Source organism: Staurois parvus, unplaced genomic scaffold (assembly GCF_062004578.1).
Source record: "Staurois parvus isolate SC_StPar_1 unplaced genomic scaffold, SC_StPar_1.0 ptg000320l, whole genome shotgun sequence".
NCBI classification, from domain to species: domain Eukaryota; kingdom Metazoa; phylum Chordata; class Amphibia; order Anura; family Ranidae; genus Staurois; species Staurois parvus.
In genome coordinates this window covers 1,638,135-1,661,500 of record NW_028318116.1, presented here as the reverse complement: position 1 = coordinate 1,661,500, position 23,366 = coordinate 1,638,135, and the positions used below count along the sequence as shown (strand labels likewise).

General features: G+C 44.8%; 2 protein-coding genes across 5 annotated transcripts in view; one reads left to right on the top strand and one right to left on the bottom strand.

Annotated features, from left to right (window-relative positions):
- The window catches only part of CNTF (ciliary neurotrophic factor), a 39,144-nt gene extending 32,344 nt beyond the window's left edge, over positions 1–6,800 (bottom strand). The window contains exon 1 of one of the 2 annotated variants that reach the window (XM_089683696.1): positions 6,653–6,800. The gene's annotated coding sequence lies outside the window, so the exon portion shown is untranslated. Of the gene's footprint in view, positions 1–6,630 lie in introns of both variants that reach the window. The other variant, XM_089683697.1, reaches the window with a different exon arrangement.
- On the top strand, positions 6,727–22,701 carry LOC149457473 (uncharacterized). 3 transcript variants are annotated; one of them, XM_089683694.1, is made up of 3 exons: positions 6,727–6,851; positions 18,827–18,962; positions 21,590–22,701. In XM_089683694.1, the coding sequence occupies exons 2-3, from the start codon at positions 18,874–18,876 to the stop codon at positions 22,179–22,181; spliced, it is 681 nt and encodes a 226-aa protein (XP_089539820.1). In that variant the 5' UTR covers positions 6,727–6,851; positions 18,827–18,873; the 3' UTR covers positions 22,182–22,701. The 3 variants fall into 3 exon arrangements, with proteins under 3 accessions (XP_089539820.1, XP_089539819.1, XP_089539821.1); XM_089683693.1 differs by having other exon boundaries at positions 6,741–6,868; XM_089683695.1 differs by lacking the exon at positions 6,727–6,851 and adding an exon at positions 8,826–8,949.
- Positions 22,702–23,366: the final 665 nt, after the last annotated feature.

The window sequence follows — 23,366 nt, the reverse complement described above, 5'->3', positions numbered from 1 at the left end:
GTTTGAATACATCAGAATACTTGAAGAGGTCATGTTGCCTTATGCTGAAGAGGAAATGCCCTTGAAATGGGTGTTCCAACAAGACAACGACCCCAAACACAGCAGTAAACGTGCAACATCTTGGTTCCAGACCAACAAGATTGACGTTATGGAGTGGCCAGCCCAATCCCCGGATCTTAATCCAATAGAAAACTTGTGGGGTGACATCAAAAATGCAGTTTCTGAGGCAAAACCAAGAAATAGAGAAGAACTGTGGAATGTAGTCCAATCATCCTGGGCTGGAATACCTGTTCACAGGTGCCAGAAGTTGGTTGACTCCATGCAACACAGATGTACAGCAGTTCTCAGAAACAGTGCTTATACAACTAAATATTAAGTGATGTTGCAAACGTGCACATCAGAGATGGATGCGGTTCAACCATTTTGGCTTCAACCACCATCTTGGCGGAGGAATTGACCCTCCTGATATATGTTATTCCCTCATTCTCGTTCCCCCCCTCCCTTCCTGAGAGGCACAGTGACAGATGTGTGTGTGAAAAGTGTCACAGGCCAGATCCCAGCAGGGAGCCCAGGTGGTGCAGCACTGCCTGGAGAACATGTGTAATTTCACACCTCGTGAAAAGATAACAGAGCCTTCCCAGGAGTTGAAAGGGTCTCTGGGCTAATAAACTTAACTCAGCATAGGTGACAGAATTAGATGAACACTTCTCCAATCAATTTTTCCCCTATGTTTCATATCTTGGAATATGAGAGACTTACATTAAAACCAGACATCCCGTCAGATGGGCTAGGAGCAGGCAAAACATTTGATGGGTCATTTGAATTATCTCAGACCATCAGGGGAGCCGAAACATAGAACTCGTTAACCATGCCACATATAATTTCATAATTCATATCTAAATAATCCTCAGGATTATCTGCATAATAAAATACCCGCGGGTGGACTGTAGCTTGTGCAGCTGGAAAGTTATGAACCAGAATATGAATTATGAAAGATGTGGGCTCCAGTTTAGGGTTCCGCCCGACAATCCCTCCCTGCACAAGGGATTGGTTTGTTACTTCAGAACCACCCCCTGCTGGGAAACTTTAAAACAGGCTGTCAAGCCTAAGGAAGGTAGAATTGAAGACATCTCCCATTTTTCCATCGAAACAGCGGGAGATCAAAGCATCATTCTGCTCTAAAAACTTGGATATGCTTACATCAAAGGCTTACTGGCAAGTAACTTAACCCTGTAACTTCTCTCTGTTATCGCTTTGCTGTTTCCTGTATATGTATATATATATATATATATATATATATCTTAGTTACATCTTCTCTGTAAATATTTTTATTGCACCTGTTTGACCCTTTTAGTAATAAATCGCTCTTTCTGAAAGTGTTGAACTGTTTCTATATTAATTGCAATTTACGAATCCCTGCCTTTAAAGAGACGCTACTGTTTGTTTAACTCTCTGTATAACCGGCCTGTGTCAATGACCGGGTTATGCGGACGATTATTTCAATTATTATAGTGTTATAGCGATGTTGCGAGTTTCCTCTTTCTCTGATCAAAAAGGAGGTGGTGACAGTGTGAAGGGGTAAATTGCGTAATTAACCTGACCCAGTAACAAGCGATCGTGACAAGTGATTCAAAGGAAAGCAAAATCTTCAAACATTTTTCAGTTTATATAGTGAATGTTTGAGTTTGTAAAGAAGAATACAAACACTGCTATTTTTTGAACAGTCTAATATTCACTTTTCTTCAATTTTTTTTAGAGGAACAACACAAATTTGATATATTTTTCTTCATGTTTTGATTTGGAATAGAATGTGTAGTGTTCCCCAATGCCTTTGTGTGTATGGAAATAAAAGCTATTAGAAGGATTTTGAGCTTTATTCACTTTTTTCAACACACTGCTATTATTTTGAACACAACTGTACATCCAAATTGGAGGAAGGCTTTAGGAGTTGTATCTCTTAAAGAGTAGCCATCCACCCATTTTCAAGGGAGCAAAAGTAATTGGACAAATGAATATAATCATAAATAAAATGTTCATTTTTAATATTTTGTTGAGAATCCTTTACTGGCAATGACTGCCTGAAGTCTGGAACCCATGGACATTACCAAAGACTGGGTTTCCCTCTTTTCTGATGCTTTGCCAGGTTCTAACTGCAGCTGTCTTCATTTGTTCTTTGTGGGTCTGTCTGCCTTTAGTTTTGCCTTCAGCAAGTGAAATGCATGCTCAATTGGGTTGAGATCAGGTGATTGACTCGGCCATTGCAGAATATTCCACTTCTTTTTCTTCAAAAGCTCCTGGGTTGCTTTTGTAATGTGTTTTGGATCAATGTCCATCTGTACTGTGAAGCGCCGTCCAATCAACTTTGCTGCATTTGGCTGAATCTGGGCTGACAGTCTCTCTAAACACTGCAGAATTCATCCGGCTGCTTATGTCTTCTAACACATCATCAATAAACATCAATGACCCAGTGCCACTGGAAGCCATGCATGTCCATGCCATCACACTGCCTCCACGTTTTACAGATGACATTGTGTGCTTTGGATCATGAGCTGTTCCAAGCCTTCTCCACACATTTTTCTTCCTGTCATTCTGGTACAGATTAATCTTAGTTTCATCAGTCCAAAGAATGCTTTTCTAGAACTGGTCTGGCTTTTTTTAGATATTTTTTTGGCAAAGTCTAATCTAGCTTTTCTATTCTTCAGGCTTATGAATGGTTTGCACCTTGTGGTGAACCCTCTGTATTTGCTCTCGTGAAGTCTTCTCTTTATTGTAGACTTTGACAATGATATGCCCACCTCCTGGAGAGTGTCCTTCACTTGTCTGGATGTTGTGAATGGGTTTTTCCTTACCACAGAGAGGATCCTGCGATCATCCACCACTGTTGTCTTCCATGGATATCCATGCCTTTTTATGTTGCTAGCACAACAGTGTGTTCTTCTTTCCTCAGAATGTACCAAACTGTTGATTTGACCACTCCTAATGTTGCTGCGATCTCTCTGATGGATTTGTTTAGTTTTTGAAGCCTTACATTGGCCTGTTCCACTTGCATTGACAGCTCCTTTGAACGCATGATGTAGGTTCACAGCAATAGATTCCAAATGCAAAAACACACTTAGAATCAACTCCAGACCTTTTACCTGCTTAATTGATGAAGAAATAATGAAGGAGTAGCCCACACCTGGCCATGAAACAGCTTTTGATTCAATTGTCCAGTTAGTTTTGGTCCCTTGAAAAAGGGGGGATGGCTACTCTTAAGAGCTGCAACTCCTAAACCCTTCATCTAATTTGGATGCACATACCCTCAAATTAAACCTGAGAGTGTGCACTTTAAGCCCATATCCATTATAGAACTATAGCTTGAATATGTTTTGGTAAACACCTGAAAAAAAATGAAAATTATGCCGATGTCCAAATATATATGGACCTAACTGTATGTTGGGGCTATGGGGTACAGTGGCAAGACGGAAGCCTTTTCTTACGAAGAAAAACATCCAAGCCCGGCTAAATTTTGCAAAAACACATCTGAAATCTCCCAAAAGCATGTGGGAAAATGTGTTATGGTCTGATGAAACCAAGGTTGAACCTTTTGGCCATAATTCCAAAAGATGTTTGGCGCAAAAACAAAACTGCACATCACCAAATGAACACCATAACCACAGTGAAGCATGGTGGTGGCAGCATCATGCTTTGGGGCTGTTTTGCTTCAGCTGGAACTGGGGCCTTAGTCAAGGTAGAGGGAATTATGAACAGTTCCAAATAACAGTCAATATTGACACAAAACCTTCAGGCTTCTGCTAGAAAGCTGAACATGACGAGGAACTTCATCCTTCAGCTTGACAACGACCCAAAGCATACATCCAAATCAACAAAGGAATGGCTTCACCAGAAGAAGATTAAAAAGTTTTGGAATGGCCCAGCCAGATCCCAGACCCGAATCCGATGGAAAATTTGTGGGGTGATCTGAAGAGTGCTGTGCACAGGAGATGCCCTCGCAATCTGACAGATTTGGAGTGATTTTACAAGGAAGAGTGGCAAAATATTGCCAAGTCAAGATGTGCCATGCTGATAGACTCATACCCAAAAAGACTGAGTGCTGTAATCACATCAAAAGGGGCTTCAGCGAAGTATTAGTTTAGGGTGTGTACACTTATGCAACCATAATATTTTAGATTTTTATTTCCTTCCCTCCACCTAAAAGATTTCAGTTTGTTTTTCAACTGAGTTGTACAGTTTATAGGTCATATTAAAAGGTGGAAAAAGTTCTGAAATGATTTACCTTTGTCTCATTTTTTTCAACATCACAGAAACCTGACATTTTAACAGGGGTGTGTAGACTTTTTATATCCACTGTATATTGTACATTCACATCAGTCAGATTATAACTTTCTTTTTTTTAGGATTATAACTTTTTTTTTTTTATGGTTGAACTGGATGGACTTATGTCTTTTTTTTCAGACAATGTAACCCTCAAGGGGCGTATAATCTAAGGTCCCTAACTGCCAAGTCAAGATGTGCCATGCTGATAAGACTGATCCCCAAAAGACTGAGTGCTGGAATCAATCTAAAGGGGCTTCAACAAAGTATTAGTTTAGGGCAGTGATGGCGAACCTTTTTGAGCCCGAGTGCCCAAACTGCAACCCAAAACCAACTTATTTCTTTCAAAGTGCCAACACTGCAATGAAACCTGAATATCGAGCTTTTGGTTTAGAAAAAACAACTCGTACAGTAGTGCAAACTAATTAACAGTACAGGGATGACCAGAGACTGCGGACACAGTACAGGGATGACCAGAGACTGCGGACACAGTACAGGGATGACCAGAACTGCGGACAGTACAGGGATGACCAGAGACTGCGGACACAGTACAGGGATGACCAGAGACTGCGGACACAGTACAGGGATGACCAGAGACTGCGGACACAGTACAGGGATGACCAGAGACTGCGGACACAGTACAGGGATGACCAGAGACTGCGGACACAGTACAGGGATGACCAGAGACTGCGGACACAGTACAGGGATGACCAGAGACTGGGGACACAGCACAGGGATGACCAGAGACTGGGGACACAGCACAGGGATGACCAGAGACTGGGGACACAGCACAGGGATGACCAGAGACTGGGGACACAGCACAGGGATGACCAGAGACTGGGGACACAGCACAGGGATGACCAGAGACTGGGGACACAGCACAGGGATGACCAGAGACTGGGGACACAGCACAGGGATGACCAGAGACTGGGGACACAGCACAGGGATGACCAGAGACTGGGGACACAGCACAGGGATGACCAGAGACTGGGGACACAGCACAGGGATGACCAGAGACTGGGGACACAGCACAGGGATGACCAGAGACTGGGGACACAGCACAGGGATGACCAGAGACTGGGGACACAGCACAGGGATGACTGCTGACCTTTGGGGAGGGAGGGGGAGCGGGTACCTGAATTTGACAGGTACCCGCTCTTACTTCCGCAGAGTTTTTTTTTTTTATCTTACCTGTTCCTTTATCCAGCCGCGCGCTGTCTTCTCGGCTTCTGTAGTGTGGGCGCTCGTCGGACAGCCGGATGCCCAGTGCGCATGCGCGAGAAGCGCTGCGCTTTGTGATTGGTCTGGCGGCTTCTGGGATCTGTCATGTGTCCCAGGTACCGCCTTACCATTCACAAGGAGCACCGCTTCTTGTGCATGCGCACTTGGGACCCGGCTGTCACGCACACTACAGCCGGGAAGACAGCGCGCCGCTGGATTCTCCTGGCGTGCCCACAGATAAGGCTCGGCGTGCCGGCTGTGGCACGCGTGCCACGGGTTCGCCACCACTGGTTTAGGGTGTGAACACTTATGCAACCATATTATTTTAGTTTTTTATTTTTTACTTCCCTCCACCTAAAAGATTTCAGTTGGTTGATCAACTGAGTTGTACAGTTTATAGGTCACATTGAGGCTAGGTTCACATATATGCTGTGCGGTATATCACGTGATTCGCACAGGAACTGCACTGCATTCCTGTGCAAATCACATGCGATTTGTGTGCGGTGCGATCGGAGCCATACATTTTGTAAGGCTCTATTCGCACCGCATCCAAAACATGCAGGACCCTTTTTCTGGTCCACACTAGAATCAGATCACATGGGTATTCACACCTATGTTATCCGATTCTGCACATCGCACCGCGTTTTACAGACCGCTTTCAGGGTGTTGCTAACATACACACCCACAGCGGTTCGCATGAACGGGGTGCAATTGTGATGCGGTGTGGAATTCACACAGAAAACGCTGAACATTCCGAACCGCATCAGTGTGAACCAGGGCTGAAGGTGGTAAAAGTTCTGAAATGATTTATCTTTGTGTACATTTTTTCCATCACAGAACCTGACATTTTACCAGGGGGGTGTGAAGACTTTTTCTATCCACTGTAACTATGATGCCCTATCCCTGTGATCTGTATATGGACTGCAGAGAACTGTCACTGCCATTTACAGCACCTGTCATAAATAAATACAAACCCCACCCTGCAGGCAATGACCAGGGTAAAATGCTGAGCACGCTGCCAGCCAGCCATCACTGCCACCCCATTGGCCCAGGCAGCCCTCCTGCCTGCACATGCCACCGTCATGCAACACTCACTATTACTACAATGACTACTGACAGCGCTGACGTCACCGGCTCGGCGGTCAGGGCACCACGTGACGACCTCTAGGTTTTCTCCCCGCACGAGTCCAGGCGGCACACCCTCTTAGGCAGATGTCACAGGTCGGGCGGAAGCGCCGCCCACTTTCGGCTTCCAGTCTTCGTCGCGTCTTGATGATGTCAGCGGGAAACTAGACTGGCGCTGGTCGCTTAGGAAGGTAAATAGAAGAGCGAGGTAATGTATAAAAATGGGTATGCTTTGCCTGAAGGTTGTTAGGATTTGTGTTTCTGGTTGAATTTACAGCTCTTTTTTTTTACTTGCTGTAAGGTAGGCTGGTGTTTTGTCTTAGGGTGCAAGGCATGCTGGGAACTTAAAGGAATGCTCCACCTGGGGAATGGGAGGTGACAATGGAGGGCAGGAATGAGCTTACCTGGTGCCAGCATGGCAGCATACATGTGATGGTGTGGTGCTATAGACTGCTCCAGGATAGGAAGAGCGTAAATATTTCATACCGTGTTCTCCTTTGCTGGTGCCAGCATGGCAGCATTCTACCGATCAACCATAACATAATGACCACCCACAGGCAAAGTGAATAACATTGATTATCTCGTCACAATGGCACCTGAGAGTGGATGGGATCAAGGCAGCAAGCGAACATGTTGTCCCTGAAGTTGATGTGAAAGCAGGAAAAAAGGGCAAGTGTAAGGATTTGAGTGACTCTGACAAGAGCCAAATTGTAATGTCTAGACGACTGGGTCAGAGCAGCTGCAGTTTTGGGATTGCTCTATCTTTAGTGGTGGACCAGGAGTCCGACCGACCAAGAAACCGTCCAAGAGTCCGTCCGACCAGGACCGTCCAAGAGTCCGTCCGACCAGGACCGTCCAAGAGTCCGTCCGACCAGGACCGTCCAAGAGTCCGTCCGACCAGGACCGTCCAAGAGTCCGTCCGACCAGGACCGTCCAAGAGTCCGTCCGACCAGGACCGTCCAAGAGTCCGTCCGACCAGGACCGTCCAAGAGTCCGTCCGAACAGGACCGTCCAAGAGTCCGTCCGAACAGGACCGTCCAAGAGTCCGACCGAACAGGACCGTCCAAGAGTCCGACCGACCAGGACCGTCCAAGAGTCCGACCGACCAGGACCGTCCAAGAGTCCGACCGAACAGGACCGTCCAAGAGTCCGACCGAACAGGACCGTCCAAGAGTCCGACCGAACAGGACCGTCCAAGAGTCCGTCCGAACAGGACCGTCCAAGAGTCCGTCCGAACAGGACCGTCCAAGAGTCCGTCCGAACAGGACCGTCCAAGAGTCCGACCGACCAGGACCGTCCAAGAGTCCGACCGACCAGGACCGTCCAAGAGTCCGACCGACCAGGACCGTCCAAGAGTCCAACTGACCAAGCGTCCAACCGACCAGGAGTCTGACCGACCAGGAGTGACCTACCGACCAAGAGTCCTACCGACCAAGAGTCCTACCGACCAAGAGTTCGACTGACCAAGAGTTCGACTGACCAAGAGTCTGTCCAACCAGGACCGACCAAGAGTCTGTCCAACCAGGACCGACCAAGAGTCTGTCCAACCAGGACCGACCAAGAGTCTGTCCAACCAGGACCGACCAAGAGTCTGTCCAACCAGGACCGACCAAGAGTCTGTCCAACCAGGACCGACCAAGAGTCTGTCCAACCAGGACCGACCAAGAGTCTGTCCAACCAGGACCGACCAAGAGTCTGTCCAACCAGGACCGACCAAGAGTCTGTCCAACCAGGACCGACCAAGAGTCTGTCCAACCAGGACCGACCAACCAAGAGTCTGTCCAACCAGGACCGACCAACCAAGAGTCTGTCCAACCAGGACCGACCAACCAAGAGTCTGTCCAACCGGGACCGACCAACCAAGAGTCTGTCCAACCAGAACCGACCGACCAACCAAGAGTCTGTCCAACCAGAACCGACCAAGAGGTACAAGGAGAACCTGGTTCTATAGAAAGGTGTCAGAACACATAGAGCAACGCAGTTTGTTCTGTATGGGGCTGTGTATTGCAGACTGGTAAGGGTGCCCATGCTGATCCGTGTCCAGAGCCAAAAGCTCCTACAGTGAGTACATGAACATCTGAACTGGACCACGGAGCAATGGAAGGAGGTGGCCTGGTCTGATGAATCAAAGAATGGTTTGAAGAACATAAAGCATTTTAGGTGTAGACTTGGCCTCCAAATTCCTGGATGACGATACAATTGAGCATCTGTGGGATGTGCGGGAATTTCGATCCATGGAGGCCCCATCTCCAGACTTACAGGACTTCAACCGGTACTAAACCCAATGAGGTATAACACTGGCACTGAAATTTTTATCCCTTCTCTAGGCTGCCTGGTACATGTCTCAAAGGCTAGGATCTTTCTAACATGATCACTGCGTTAAAGGATAAATTCACCTTTCACAACATGTTACATCCATATTTAGGACTCCCCCGCTTTGACAACTAGCGGGGGATCTTCTCCTTCCACTAGCTGTCAAAATGATCAAAAAATTGTGCCTGGCCCCATCACTCATTCACAGTCCGCTGTGAACAAGAAACTACAAGTCCCAGTGGCCTTAGCGGCTGTTGGCTTGTAATTCTCAATGAACTACCATAGCGGTGTGGAGTGCCGTGGTAGTTCATTGAAGCTTCCTGATAGAAAATCTGCTCCCTCGTACAGCCCATACAGCAAGCAGATATACTGATAGGTCTGCAGGAGACCTGCATGGCACCGGCAATCTGCTGATCACTGGGCAATGCTTTCCAGGCTCCTAAAGCAAAAAATAATAAATGTACATTTTTTTTTATCTGACAATGTGCAAATATTATATTTTTAGCCAAAGGTGAACTTATCCTTTAAAGTGATATTGGTTAGCTAGAATTCCTATCCTGATTAGGTATGTCGGCTTCTGACATGTGGCCAGCACAGGCGGATGAGTGGCGCAGCGAGTGGCGCAGCATTTTCTCCAGGAAAGGTATAAAGTATCCTAGGCATACAGTTAATAATTAAAGGACAGGTATCATTTTGTTGTGAGAGAAATACAGGGCCTGCCCTCGGCGAGCTCCTTCTGTAAATGATAGTTACCTGGCTGCATCTGCCTTCACTCCTAAACCCAGAAGAAGCATGCAACAAATGAAAAGTGCCGGGAAAAGTCAGGATTCCTTAAAGTTGTTATAAAGGTTCGTTTTTTTTTTCTCTTTAAAATAACAAACATGATACACTTACCTGCTCTGTGTAATGGTTTTGCACAGAGCAGCCCCGATTCTCTTCTTCTTGGGTCCCATGCTGGTGCTTCTATCTCCTCCCTGCTGAGTGCCCCCATAGCAGGCAGCTTGCTCTGGGGGCATTTGTGCATACTTGCTCCTGAGCCGTCTCTGTGCCCTCCCTCCTCTCTAGTTGTGATTGATAGCAGCTTAGGTAAGTATGGGGGGGTTGTTGAGAGGGGAACTGCACACTGAGCTCGAGTTCACACTATGCGGTGTGGGACACCGCATGTAATTTGCACAGGCATCGCACCGCATTCTTGTGTGAATTACATGCAAATATTTGTGTGTTGCGATTTGAGCTGCACACTTTGTATTTATTTCAGGTACTTATATAGCGCTGTCAATTTTCGCAGCGCTTTACACATATATTGTACATTCACATCAGTCCCTAACCCTCAAGGGGCGTACAATCTGAAGTCCCTAACTCACATTCATACATACACATACTAGGGCCAATTTAGACCGGAGCCAATTAACCTACCAGCATGTCTTTGGAGTGTGGGAGGAAACTGGAGTACCCAGAGGAAACCCACTCAGTCACAGGGAGAACATGCAAACTCCAGGCAGGTGGTGCCAGGGTTGGGATTCAAACCAGCGACCCTAGTACTGCCAGGCGGGAGTGCTAATCCTTTAGCCACTGTGCCGCTTTGTATGGCTCAAATTATGTCCACACCAAAAATGGTGCAGGATCCTTTTTTAACCCCTGGTTAACATATATGCGGCTGTACGAGCTGCGTTTTGCACGGGCACGAGAGCCCATTCATTTGAATGGACTCTCGTGCCCCGTGGCACGCAGGGAAGAAGTCTCTGCACTTCTTCTGAAAACACAGCCCACACCGGAACCTCGGTCCTAAGTACGGTTGTGTTTTCCAGTGCGGGCAGCGTGCCATTAGAATTAATGGCACCCGCCTGCGGGTCTGCATTCTTCGGTGCTGGAGGTGGAGCTGCAGGGATTTTCGTGCGGATCCGCAGCAGCACCACCCGCACAGATGTGAACCTAGCCTAAAGCCACATCTGAATCGCATCACATGAGTGTTCTCACCCATGCGATGCAATTTCTGGCAATTGCATCATGTTTTGCGATCTGTTTCTGGGTGTCATTAATTTATTGACACCCGCACCAAATCGCATGAATGCGATGCAATTGCAGCGATGTGCAGGAAACACACGCAATTCGCAGCGTTTCCTGCACCACATTGGTATGAACCGGGTCTGAAGGTTTTTCTACCTTCATGCATAGAAATGAAGATTCTCCCCCTCTTCCTGATCAGGCCATTTTTTGCAATACGGCGCTGCTAAAGTAACCTTTAACTGACAGTTGCGTGGTCATGCAATGCTGCACCCAAATTAAATTTTTTTTCCTTTTTTCACCACAAATAGAGCTTTCTTTTGGTGGTATTTGATCGTCTCTGTGGTTTTTATTTTTTGCGCTATAAAAAAAAAAAAGAACGACAATTTTGAGAAAAAAAAAACTATATTTTTGACTTTTTGGTATTAAACATGTTCAGTAAAAAACTGTAAAAAATCAAATTTCGTCATAAATTTTGGCCAAAATGTATTCTGTGACATGTCTTTGCTAAAAAATGTGTACATTTATTTGGTTTATGTGAAAGTTATAGCGTTTACAAATAGCGGTATATATCCTGAAAATTTTTTCTATATTAATTACTAATTTATAGTAATGGGGACAGTCAGCGACTTATAGCGGGACTGCGGTGGGCATTCTGACACTGGGGGGAACTGACTAGCTGTCACTGACATCCCCAGTGACACCAATACAGTGATCAGTGCTGACAAAAAGCACTAACACTGTACTAATAGCAAGGGTTAACTGTGTGCTGTTTCACTGTGTGCTGCATGTGTGCTTTCCACCGTAAGCACACTGCTTTGTATGGCTCTGCTATGCAGGGGAGAGATCTGTATTGTTGTACATACAGGTCTCTCCCCCGTCAGTGACACACGGTAAGCGCCGGGTGCCGGTGGGGAATCACCGTCAAGGACTCTGTGATCGAGAGGCACGGGTAGGGCGCGCACCCAACCCGGAAATGCAAAATCACACACATATATATATATATATATATATATATATATATATGTGATTTTGTGCACCCGTTTCCCTGCAGCAGTATTTCTGCTATAGGGCGGCAGGAAAGTGGTTAAAAAAAAACCCTTCAGCTTTGAGACCACTTTAAAGCTGAACTCCAGGATAAATGTTTGAATACCAGTGATGTGTATTCTTGGTATGCTTTGTGTCTTTCTTCCAGATCTATGCAGTAATCCAGTGTGAAATTTTGTCTCTGTGTAATAAAGACCTGTCACTGCTGCTGTGTCTCCTTGAGCAGAGTGACTGGTCTTGTCTCCGCCCCCTCCTGGAGTTTTCTACTGACAACCTGTAGTGGATGGAGCCTATTGGGTCTTTTCTGCAGCTTTGCTCTCTGCACAGGCTATGTACAGCACAGTGATAAAGTCACTTTGACTTTTCAAATTTAATTTCTGGGTTTGCAAAGACATTTGGTGCCCACAAAGAGAATGAATATCCTCTGTAGCTATTGAGAAATATGTAAATGAACGTTTTGTGCTAGGAGGTTAGCTTTATTAGTGATATTAAACTCAAAAGCAAACATTTAATTATATTGCAGCTTACCAATTCTTAGATGCGATACCTGCTTTTAAGTTTTCTTTTTTTAGGCTTTCTTCTATTTTCATTTAGTAAGACAGTAAGTCTTTTGTTTTTTTCAAAAGAACAAGCTCTCTCTCAGATATATCAGTTACAGGGATGAGACAAACAATTAATCACTGACAGAGGTGCTTACAGTGATCAGCTTCTATTTATTCATGTAAGAACTTTATCCTAAAAGGAAAAAATGTTTGCTGTAACTGATTGACGTATTCGGCTTGTTAATCTGCTAGTCCATCTAACACCCCCCCTTCCCCCAGACTGACAATGCTGCTGTCCAAAGGTGTCCCTATCCAGGATAGGAGGTGGGCAGGAGGGAAAGCTTTCCCGGGCACTGTGGTATCATGTGAGGTGGGGGGTACCACAAGGAGTTTGTGGGAGACAATGGGGGCAGCAGGTGGTAAGAATGATTCTAGGAGGGGAAGTCTGGGGTGGTGTGCTAGGAGTGGTGATTTGGGGGATTTGTGTTGGAAGGGGGAAATTAAATGTGTACTAGGAGGAGATTTTTTTTTGGGGGGGCGGGGTGCTAGTATGGATTATTGGGAGGTATTTGTGCTAGGAGAGGAACTGTGGGGCATTTGTGCTAGTAGGGGTGGTTGAGGGGGTATTTGTGCAAGGAGGGAAACTGGGTGGGGATTTGAGCTAGTAGGGATGATTGGAGGGGTTTTGTGCTAGGAGGGGAACTGGAGGGGGGTATTAGTGCTAGGATTAGGGGGGAGATTTGGGCTAGTATGGGTGATTTGGGGGTATTTGTACTAGTAGGGGAACTTGGGGGTAGTATTAGTGCTAGGAGGGGAACTGGGGGGGGATCTGTGCTGGGAGAGGGGAATTGAGCAAGGAGAAGAGGATTTGTGCGTGGAGAGGAAATTTGAAGGGCAAAGTGTTTGTGCTAGGAGGGGGAAATTTTCGGTTGGGAGGATTGTGCTGGGGGCATATGGGGAGAGAGATGATTTAAGGTGGGAGGGGGCAAAGATGTGTGCTGGGACTGGAGAATTTTAGTAAGGGTGGATTTGTACTGGGAGGAGGGGGGATTTATGCCTAGGGGGCAAGTATGCAGATTAGTGCCCGATTTTTGTTATATTTTTTTTTTCGTGGGAAGGGGGGGGGGTGCAATTTGGCATGCTCTAAATTACCTGGTCCGTACACTGCCTAAGCCCCTTCCTCCAGACTGTTGATACTCTAATACAGGAGGTGTGTTACTGGTCAGGTGAGAAAAAAGCCTAAACAAAGAGAAAGCTAAAGCAGGCACCACATCTAAGGATTGGTAATATGCAATATATTACATTTTTGGTTTGGGGTTTATTACTGCTTTAAATGTGCTGGATTATCATGATAACTAGGCCACTAGCATTTTTCGAGAGAAATCTGGCAATGGCTGCCCATTTTAACCAAATATGATCCCAACAGCAGGTTGTAGAAGGTGCCTGTATACACAGTTCACCATGCATGCTGCAATCTGATTGTATAATCTCCTTTTGAACTGCCCACAACTATATGGTTGAAGAGCCCACCAGGTAGGGTACAGGCTGAAAAGGTGGATGAGGTAGGCCTTTTCATTACATGGTTTTGGTAGGTATAATGGAAAAGACAGAGATTGTAATGTTTATGGCCAACTTTAGACTGGATCCTTCAGTCCTCCCTCCCTTCTCCATAAGAACCTCCCAAAGCAATGTAAAAGCTTCTTGGCTTGTAGGAAGACAGCTACATTGCATTGTGGGTTGCTGCTAAGGCATGCCATCATTCCCATATGGAGCTGAAGTCGTGTGCCTGAGCTTTGGATGGACACACAAAATTAGGTCTCCACATGTAAAGGTTAGTGCTGGATCCTCTTTTCTACCCTTCAGACATAAAACATCCTACACGTTTCTAATGGAACAATGAAGGATTCTTACGTACTAATTATTCCCACTTACTTGGCATCACCTCTGTATGACTTCTGAAGACGTAGAATATCTGGGAAGGCAAGATGCAGATCGAGGCTTGCAGACAGTCAGGGAAGAAGTAATTTGATTTCGGCAGAACCTCCAGCGGGGGCTGGACTCGGACAACACCCTTCCCCCCATACATCTGGTGTGTTATCGATAACCAACCATTATCTAGCCAGCCATTGCTTAACCCGTTCCGTGCCAGAGCCAAATCATTTAAGTCGGCCAAATGATAAGCCGATTTTGAGAGCAGGTGACCTTGTTGTGATAGTAGGGTGGTTTGTGTAAAGGATCTACAAAGGTAGTGTATGCTATGGAGTGATGGGATCTACAGAATTGGAGTTTAAATGGTTTTTAGGAGAGGTTCTGGGTGGATGATGGTAAGCTTTTCTAACACTTTTCACAAATTCCTAGATTCCGTCACCTGCTGCGGCCTTTACACAAGGATGTTGTTGGGATATAATTTAGGTTTTGGTGGGAAGAGTGAGATTCACATCTTTGGCTTCAAAATTGCTGCTACAGGCAATGTTGGCCACTGGATTACTACAGAGAGATGAGCCAGGCATAGGGTTGCCACTTCATCCCTTTAAAATTCGAACATATATTAATGATACCGGTTCTGTGGCTGATTAAGGTGCCAATTAAACTCACTAAGTCCTCATGCACACGGGACGTTTTTACAGCGGCTGTTTTTGGCTTTTGATGTTTTTTTCTACAGCCAGTAAACCCCCAGTATGTTATCCTATGTGTCCATGCACACATAGACTGAAATTGTTTTTTGGCCTGAAAAAAACCCAGGACTAGTGGGGCTCTAGAGGAGTTTTTTAGCTGTAAAAACGCTGGAAAACGCAGCTACACGCTAATGCAAAAATGCTAAAAAAACGCTGGAAAGCCCCGTGTGCATGAGGACTTATGCAGGCCATAGATGGGTCGGAAATCAGCCGATGTTTCGGCCGGAAAAAAAAACGGCTGATTTTCACACCGTTAATGGGTTAATTGGTCGGCTGTTTTTCTGGATTTTGGCACATTATTTTATTGGTAAAGTTGGAAAAAAATCGGCCGATTTTGCCGATCGGGCGATTTTCGCGGGAATGATGGGCAAATTGGCCGATCTTTTTACCAATAAAAAATTTGCGCATGAGCCGTGATCTGCAAGAAAAAGAAGAAGGGGAAGAAGAAAAAGAAGAATTCCAGTCCGCTATTATATTTGACATGAAAAAGTATTGCGGTTGCAACAATGTATCTATTTGTATCCGAATAAAAACATCTGTATCTGGAATGGATACAAATAGATACAATGTTGCAATCGCTATACTTTTTCATGTCAAATACAATAGTGGAGCTCTCTGCAGGGACAGAAGTAAATAAATGCCGGCCGTAGACGGGACAAAAATCGGGTGGTTTTTTTTTCCATCGTTGGTGGTAACGTCGGCCTATTGAACGACCGATTTTTTTTTTTTAAGTGGCCGGTTTTTGACCCGTCTATGGCCTGCATTAGTGCCTTATCTGTGTTAAATTAGCTTCGGAACCTGTGTAATTAACATCTTCCCGCCCGGCCTATTGCAGATTGACGGCCAGGTGGGACTTTCGCCGTTGTGACTGGGCATCATATGACGTCATGCCAAAACGAGCCACGCAGCGGTGTGATCGGTCACCGTCTGTGTCACGGGACACAATCGATGGCTTCCTGTCATGCCATCCATTGTATGCAATTGTGTTGTTAGCTGTGACTGGTCAAGGCAGTCACATGATACAGACAGGGCCAATCACAGCCCATCTGTATCGTGTGATCAGCTTTGCCCAATCACAGCTAATCACAACAAAAGACTGAATGAATCAGTTTCATTCAGTAACAATGATTGCAAATATCAATGAAATACATTGGTATTAGCAATCATAATGTGTTTTATAAAATAATAGAAACATTTGAAAAAAAAATACAAATTCAATTATTATTTTCACCAAAGAAATGTAGCAGAATACATTTTGACCTAAATTTATGAAGAAATGTTATTTATTTGCAAAATTTTATAACAGAAACAAAGAAAAGTGCAGGTTTTTTTTTTTTTTCAAAAGTTTCAGGTGTTTTTTGTTTTATTTAGCAAAAAATAAAAAAACTCAGTGGTAATTAAATACCACCAAAAGAAAGCTCTATTTGTGTGAAAAAAATTATAATAAAGGGCAGCACAGTGGCTAAATGGTTAGCACTCCTGCCTGGCAGTACTAGGGTCGTTGGTTCGAATCCCAGCCACGGCACCACCTGCCTGGAGTTTGCATGTTCTCCCTGTGACTGCGTGGGTTTCCTCCAGGTACTCCGGTTTCCTCCCACACTCCAAAGACATGCTGGTAGGTTAATTGGCTCCTGTCTACATTGTCCCTAGTATGTGTATGTATGAATGTGAGTTAGGGACCTTACATTGTACGCCCCTTGAGGGTTAGGGACTGATGTGAATGTACAATATATATGTAAAGCGCTGCATAAATTGACAGCGCTATATGAATACCTGAAATAAATAATTCTTTTATATGGGTACAGTGTTGCATGACCGCGCAATTGTCATTTAAAGTGCAGCAGCGCTGAAAGCTGAAAATTAGCCTGGGTAGGAATGGGGTATAAGTGCCCAGTATTGAAGTGGTTAATATGTGTTGGGGTATAAATGGATGAACTCGCAACCCTAGTCAGGAAGCAATTCATATGAATATAAAGGATGCGGCGCTGTATCGCAATTATAATTATACTGAATCACAGTTATGGTTATATTGAAATATCCAAGGTATGTGTGATGATTGGTGACTACTAAGAAACCATAAATATCCTGTCACAAACAGAGTGACATGCAGTGCAAAACAGTCTTTGGTGACAATCCTTCAAAAAGTGCTTCTTCCACACGGTGATAGTGAAAAGATATAGCTGTGCACTCACCAGATGCACAGTTTAACTGCGCATTTAAAGATGAACTCTTTTCCAAATCCACCGACTGTTTCTAAAGGTCAGGTCAGGCCAGATATTCATTCCCCTGTTGTATAGCTGACAATCCACGGTCTCTCCCTTAGGTGGCTCTATAGGTGATAAGTGACTCACCAAGGGCCACAAAAAAAGGGAGACCAATAGCGTGATACCGTTTCAAAAAGTTTGGACTTTATTCCACACAGTATACAGATAAAAGGGAAAAAAAACACACACTGACCATGAGGTGAATTTAAAAGATGGCCACCGGGACCTCCATTGTGCCGGTGACAGAGAGATAGTGACGCTGTAGCTCCTTCCTGACGCGTTTCGTGCTAGTCGCACATCATCAAAGGGGAAAGCTTGGAAGCAATTCACACCACCAGCAATAATGGTTTTTGGAATGCCCCTTTTGGCCTCGTGTACATGGGTGCATACATACACCCGTGGAGGACCATGTTTATCAGCACATGGATGCACAGGTGTTCGTATATTGCCACACAGGCTTTTACCCTAGGTTCACATATTGGCGGGTGGTGCCGCTGCAGATCCATACGAAAATCTGTGCAGCCACACCACCCCCACAGAGGAATGTGGACCCGCATGACACGCCATGCGCACTGGAAAACGCAACCGTACTGGGAACTGAGGTTCCTGTGCGGGCTGCGTTTTCCAAAGAAGTGCAGGGACTTCTTCCCTGCGTTTCACAGTCACAGGAGTCCATTCAAATGAATGGGCTCTCGTGCTCGTGCAAAACGTGGCCCGCACGGCCACATATATGTGAATCAGGGGTAAGTTGGGATGCAGCGGCTGCATGGACTTGTTACAGATTCAACACACATTAACCAATGCATACATCGCAAGTTCCGACACGGTGATTTCTAAATAGTATCTACAGTGCTTATTATGAATCTCAGGGATCGTTCTGTATTTCCCCTATTTATTATTTCCCCTGTATTTCCCTCTGTCATTCATCTACCTTCATACCACAGAACCACAAGTCCATATTCACTATGACCTTAGGACTGATGATAGGAGTCCTGTGTGCCTCTCAGAAGTAGAGGCCTACTCTGGGCTGCTTCGACATGGTTTGTGTTGTCCATAATGGCCAGTCTGAATTCACCTGTCATTGCATGGAGAGCTGTACTCTGCATTAAAAATAGGGGAAACAGGAAAGCTGAGGAGTCCACATGCAATCACTGAGAATGAGGTGCCACCAGAGTATCTGGATGGGTGCCACCAAGCAAACTGAGTGTATTCTGCATGGACAATACTGGTCCTTTAAATATGCAGTTGTACATAAGATATTTTTTAAATATATAATAGGAAGGAACCTTTGCATCTGATGACATCTCTGTTTAAACTGTAGTGTTCGCTTTGCTACGAGATTCAGCCAGCAACCAGTCCATGTAAGCCATGACCTCCGCTTCATCATCTCTGGGACTCCTGTCAGGATACAACTCCTCCAGCTCAGATGAAGAGGACGGAGCTAAAGATGGCTCAAGGTAAATAATCTTTGCATGTCTTAAAACTGAAGAAAGACACAAATGATTGCAGCTTTATATTCAATAATACATCATTAAACAATGGACATATCTAATGTGTCTCTTTTTGATTGTTAAAGCGATATTAAAGACAAATTCAAAAAACACAATAACAAACATGTCATACTTACCTGCTCTGTGGAGTGGTTTTGCACAGAGCAGCACCAATCCTCTTCTTCTGGGGCCCCCTGGGCTTCTGCTGAGTGCCACCAGAGTAATCAGCTTGCTATGGGGCACTCGGGCAGGCTTGCTCTGTGTGACCATTCACGAACAGAACGTGGCCCAGCCCCCCACTCTCTTCTCATTGGGTCACCGACTGTGATTTACACTCCCACTGCTGTCTCAGCCAATGAGGAGGGAGAGACCCAGGGGAGCCAGTGCTCTCATGTTCATTGCTGGATCGAGAGGGGGCTCAGGTAAGTATTGGGGGAAGGGAGCTGCTGCACACAGAGTTTTTTTTTTTACCTTAAAAGCCTTGAGCCTTTACAATCACTTTAAATATACCAAACATATATATCAAAAGAATGTATTTATATTTGTTCAGTAAGTGCAAAAGAAAAAAAAATAGCAGCTGATCTTCAGTGCTCCTGCACTGTTATCATTTAGCATCGTTCCCAGTTCTGTTTGTGAGCTACTAAAAACCTCCCACCTTTTATGAGGTTGAGGAGAGAGGGGGTGTTCTCTAGTCCTAATGCATTTCCTTTTGTAGAGTGACAATGCTGCTCCTTCATAGAAACGTTACAGTAAGTACAGGGAGGGTTTGTGTAAGGCTAGGTTCACACCTATGCAGTTTGCGTTTGACCGTTTCAGCAGTGCTTTTATGCACATGCGTTTTTTATGTGTTTTGCTGGGTTTTTTTTTTTTAAGCCAACTTGTTGCTGGGCAGAATAAACTGCAAAACGCATCAAAAATGCACTACATGCTTTTCTGCAGCGTCTCCATTGAAGTCTATAGAACCAAGGACGCAATGTTTTGCGTTTAAAAAAAGTCCCTGACCCTTTCCAAAAAACGCACCGGGTGAAAACGCAGAGATGTGAACCTGCCCCATAGGAAATCATGTTCAATGGAATGCTGTGCGTTTCTGCAAAACGCATAGGTGTGAACCTAGACTTAGGCTGGCTATACATTATACAATTTCTTTTTATATTTTTGGTTTAGATTTACCAAAAACCATACAATAGGAGATCAAACCTAACAACACTTTCAATTGTATCCAATTAGGCGGGCTCTTGCACTACATAGTTGAAGGGAAATCTAAAGGAAATTGGGCAGAAAATTGTATAGCGTATGGCCAGCCTAAGAGTTAATTTTAGGTTTGCAAAAAAAGTTGTCGTGTGAGTTAATTGCAAAGCTGTGAGTGTTGTCAGGGTTTTACAAAGTGTTAGTATGTGTGTGTTGGCCTTGCAATGAGGGCCAGCATAAGGATTAGTGTGATGGCTGCAGAAGAGGGGCAGTGACAGGACTGCATTGTATTCCTACGTTTTTGTGTTTCTCATCCCCTGGTCAACTCCTAGCAGGGGCGGACTGACCATTCGGGCACTCGGGCGCTGCCCGAGGGCCCAGGGTCAGTAAGGGGCCCCATGAGATGCTGGTTTGAGTGTGGGTGAGGACACATGGGCCCCATGAGTTGTCAGTCCGCCCCTGGCTCCTAGCTTGAGTCATACTCTTGTCCACACTCCAATCTTACATGATCTGCAGCTCCCTTCTCATTGTCAGAGGTGAAACAGAAGCTGCCAACAGAATGGGCAAATCAGAGGAACTGCGGATAGAAAGCAGAGCAGGATGTGGGTAACGTGTGCAGCTGACAGGACAGTATCAGGCTCCATGCACATGGGGTGTTTTGATAACACTGGTAACGTTAGCTGTGTAAAGCCACGTTAAAAACTTGAGTTTTTTAGCGTTTTTGCATCTACATTTAGCTGAGTTTTTGTTTTGCCTTTTTTTTAGGTACGCCTGTTCAGTTGCTTGGTAACACAAATTGCTAATCAGCCAATCACATGGCAGCAACTCAATGCATTTAGGCATCTAGATGTGGTGAAGACGACTTGCTGAAGTTCAAACTTAGCATCAGAATGGGGAATAAAGTGCCTTTGAACGTGGCATGGTTGTTGGTGCCAGACGGGCTGGTCTAAGTTTCAAAAACTGCTAATCTACTGGGATTTTCACGCACAACCATCTCTAGGGTTTACTGAGAATGGTCCGAAAAAGAGAAAATATCCAGTGAGCGGCAGTTGTGTAGACAAAAATGCTTTGTTGAGGTCAGAGGAGACTGGTTGCTGCGACATTCAGGTGGTAGGGTCAGAATTTGGCGTAAACAACATGAAAGAATGGACACATCCATCCTGCCTTGTATCAACGGTTTAGGGTGGTGGTGTAATGGTGTGGAGGACATGTTCTTGGCACTAGCAAGGTGTACCTAATAAAACGGCTGCTGAGTGTACAGGATATGTATACTGTAAGTATGTTAAAGGGCTAGCGTCTTTCTTTTATTCGTTTTTACATTTCTCTCTCTTTCACTGTTTTTGTTCTATGACTTCTATTTCCTTTTTAGTCTCCTGCTGTCACTTTTTTTTTTATATATATTTTAGGCCTTCTCCATCCAAATTGAACTTCTTTGCAGATGCAGCCTCCAGCAGTGAAGATGAAAGTGATAGTAAAAGAGAATCAGAGAAACCCTCAAAACCTCTTCCTTCTCCTCTACTCTCTTCTCGCCTCCCCACACCACGGCTTGGGAGTCGGAGCAAAGTGAGCCCCAGTGGGGTGTTTTCGAACCCCTTCCGGGATGAGGAACGGGCCCAGCTGAGTATCTTGGAACGTCATGTCAAACTGAGCGATAGCAACTGGGCAAAGGGTGGAAAAGGGGTCTGTTTGGCTTACCAGAGAGATGGCAGGTGCCGATATGGAACAAAATGCAAATACAGTCATGGAACTGATTTGCCACCAGGGGCTACAGTGTTGAGCCAGGGCGAACCTTCTGGCAGTGGAGGGGATGCTCCAGAGATGGTCAGAGACAGCTCAAAACTGGGGGATGAACAGAGGGTAGAAGAAGTGAGGGAAGAAACACAAGCTGAGAGGGGGAAGAGGAAAAAGCCAGGACTTAGTAACACTCTCATCCCTCCAAAGAAATCACTGAAGACTTACCAAAAACATCTGTCATCTGAAAGACCCTGGGCGTTGTAAATGGTTTATAACAGCATCTAGTCCCTTCTTAGGATTTGATGGGTGATGAGTGAAGAAGTACAACATCCATTTACGAATAGCAACAAGTCAAAAAACTATTTTCCTCAAAGACTGCAGGCAATCAGAAAGAAGCTTTGCCCACTTCCACCCTAGTAAACTAAAATCTTTAGTATAGTGTTTTTTGTTGTTTTTTTTTTTTGCTCTTTGGACTGTCATATTAGGTCATCCGTTCAAACAAAACTGGTATTGCAGTGATTAGTGAATACTGATGAGATGTGTCACCTGCTGGAGTTCTTCGCTCTCCATTCACCAAGATAAAGACAATAGGTTGAATGAGACTTCCATGTTAAAATGTAGAAGTTGGGTTGAGCTGCTAATTCAGCTGTAAAGATCTCCTCCACAGTCTGTGCAAACATGAAATAGATCATTGTGGTTGGACTGACACTAAAATTGGTTGTAAACCCTTACCTATACCCAGTAAAGTGACTGACCTCAAATAAATCTTCCTACATAAATTGTACTTGTTTATCTGCAGACTTCTCTTCTCTACATCCAATCAAAATGCTGAATTTATGAAGCTTGTCTGGGAGTCCAGAAAACAGGCCGGAGAGCTGAAATCACACACTACAGAGTTCAGTAAGGAGAGCTATGAATGCTGATAGGAGGGAAGAGACACACCTCCTCCACACAGCAAAACAGCTGAGGCTGTCAATCAGCTGAAGATCCCTCCCCTGTCACCATTTTTCTCTTGGTGTCAGGAAAACTTGTCAGAAGGGACTCATGCTGATAGCAGAGGAACAAACCGGCAGACAGAAATGATACTCAGTGCTCTTAATTGAGACAAGTACACACTATAGAGGGATATGCTTTGTTCATATTTCAAGTCTGAGGTTACAGCGTTATGGCGCTGCGTTACTTTAACTGACAATTGCGCGGTCAAGCAACACTGCACCCAAATGAAATTTACTTCCCTTTTTCCCACAAATAGAGCTTTATTGTGGTGGTATTTGATCACCTGTGCTTTTTTTATTTTTTGCGCTATAAAAAAAAGACAATTTTGAGAAAAAAAAACAATATTTTGGACTTTTTGCTATTAAACATGTCCAGTAAAAAAATAAAAAAAATCAAATTTGGTCATAAATTTAGGCCAAAATGTATTCTGCTCCATGTCTTTGCTAAAAAAAA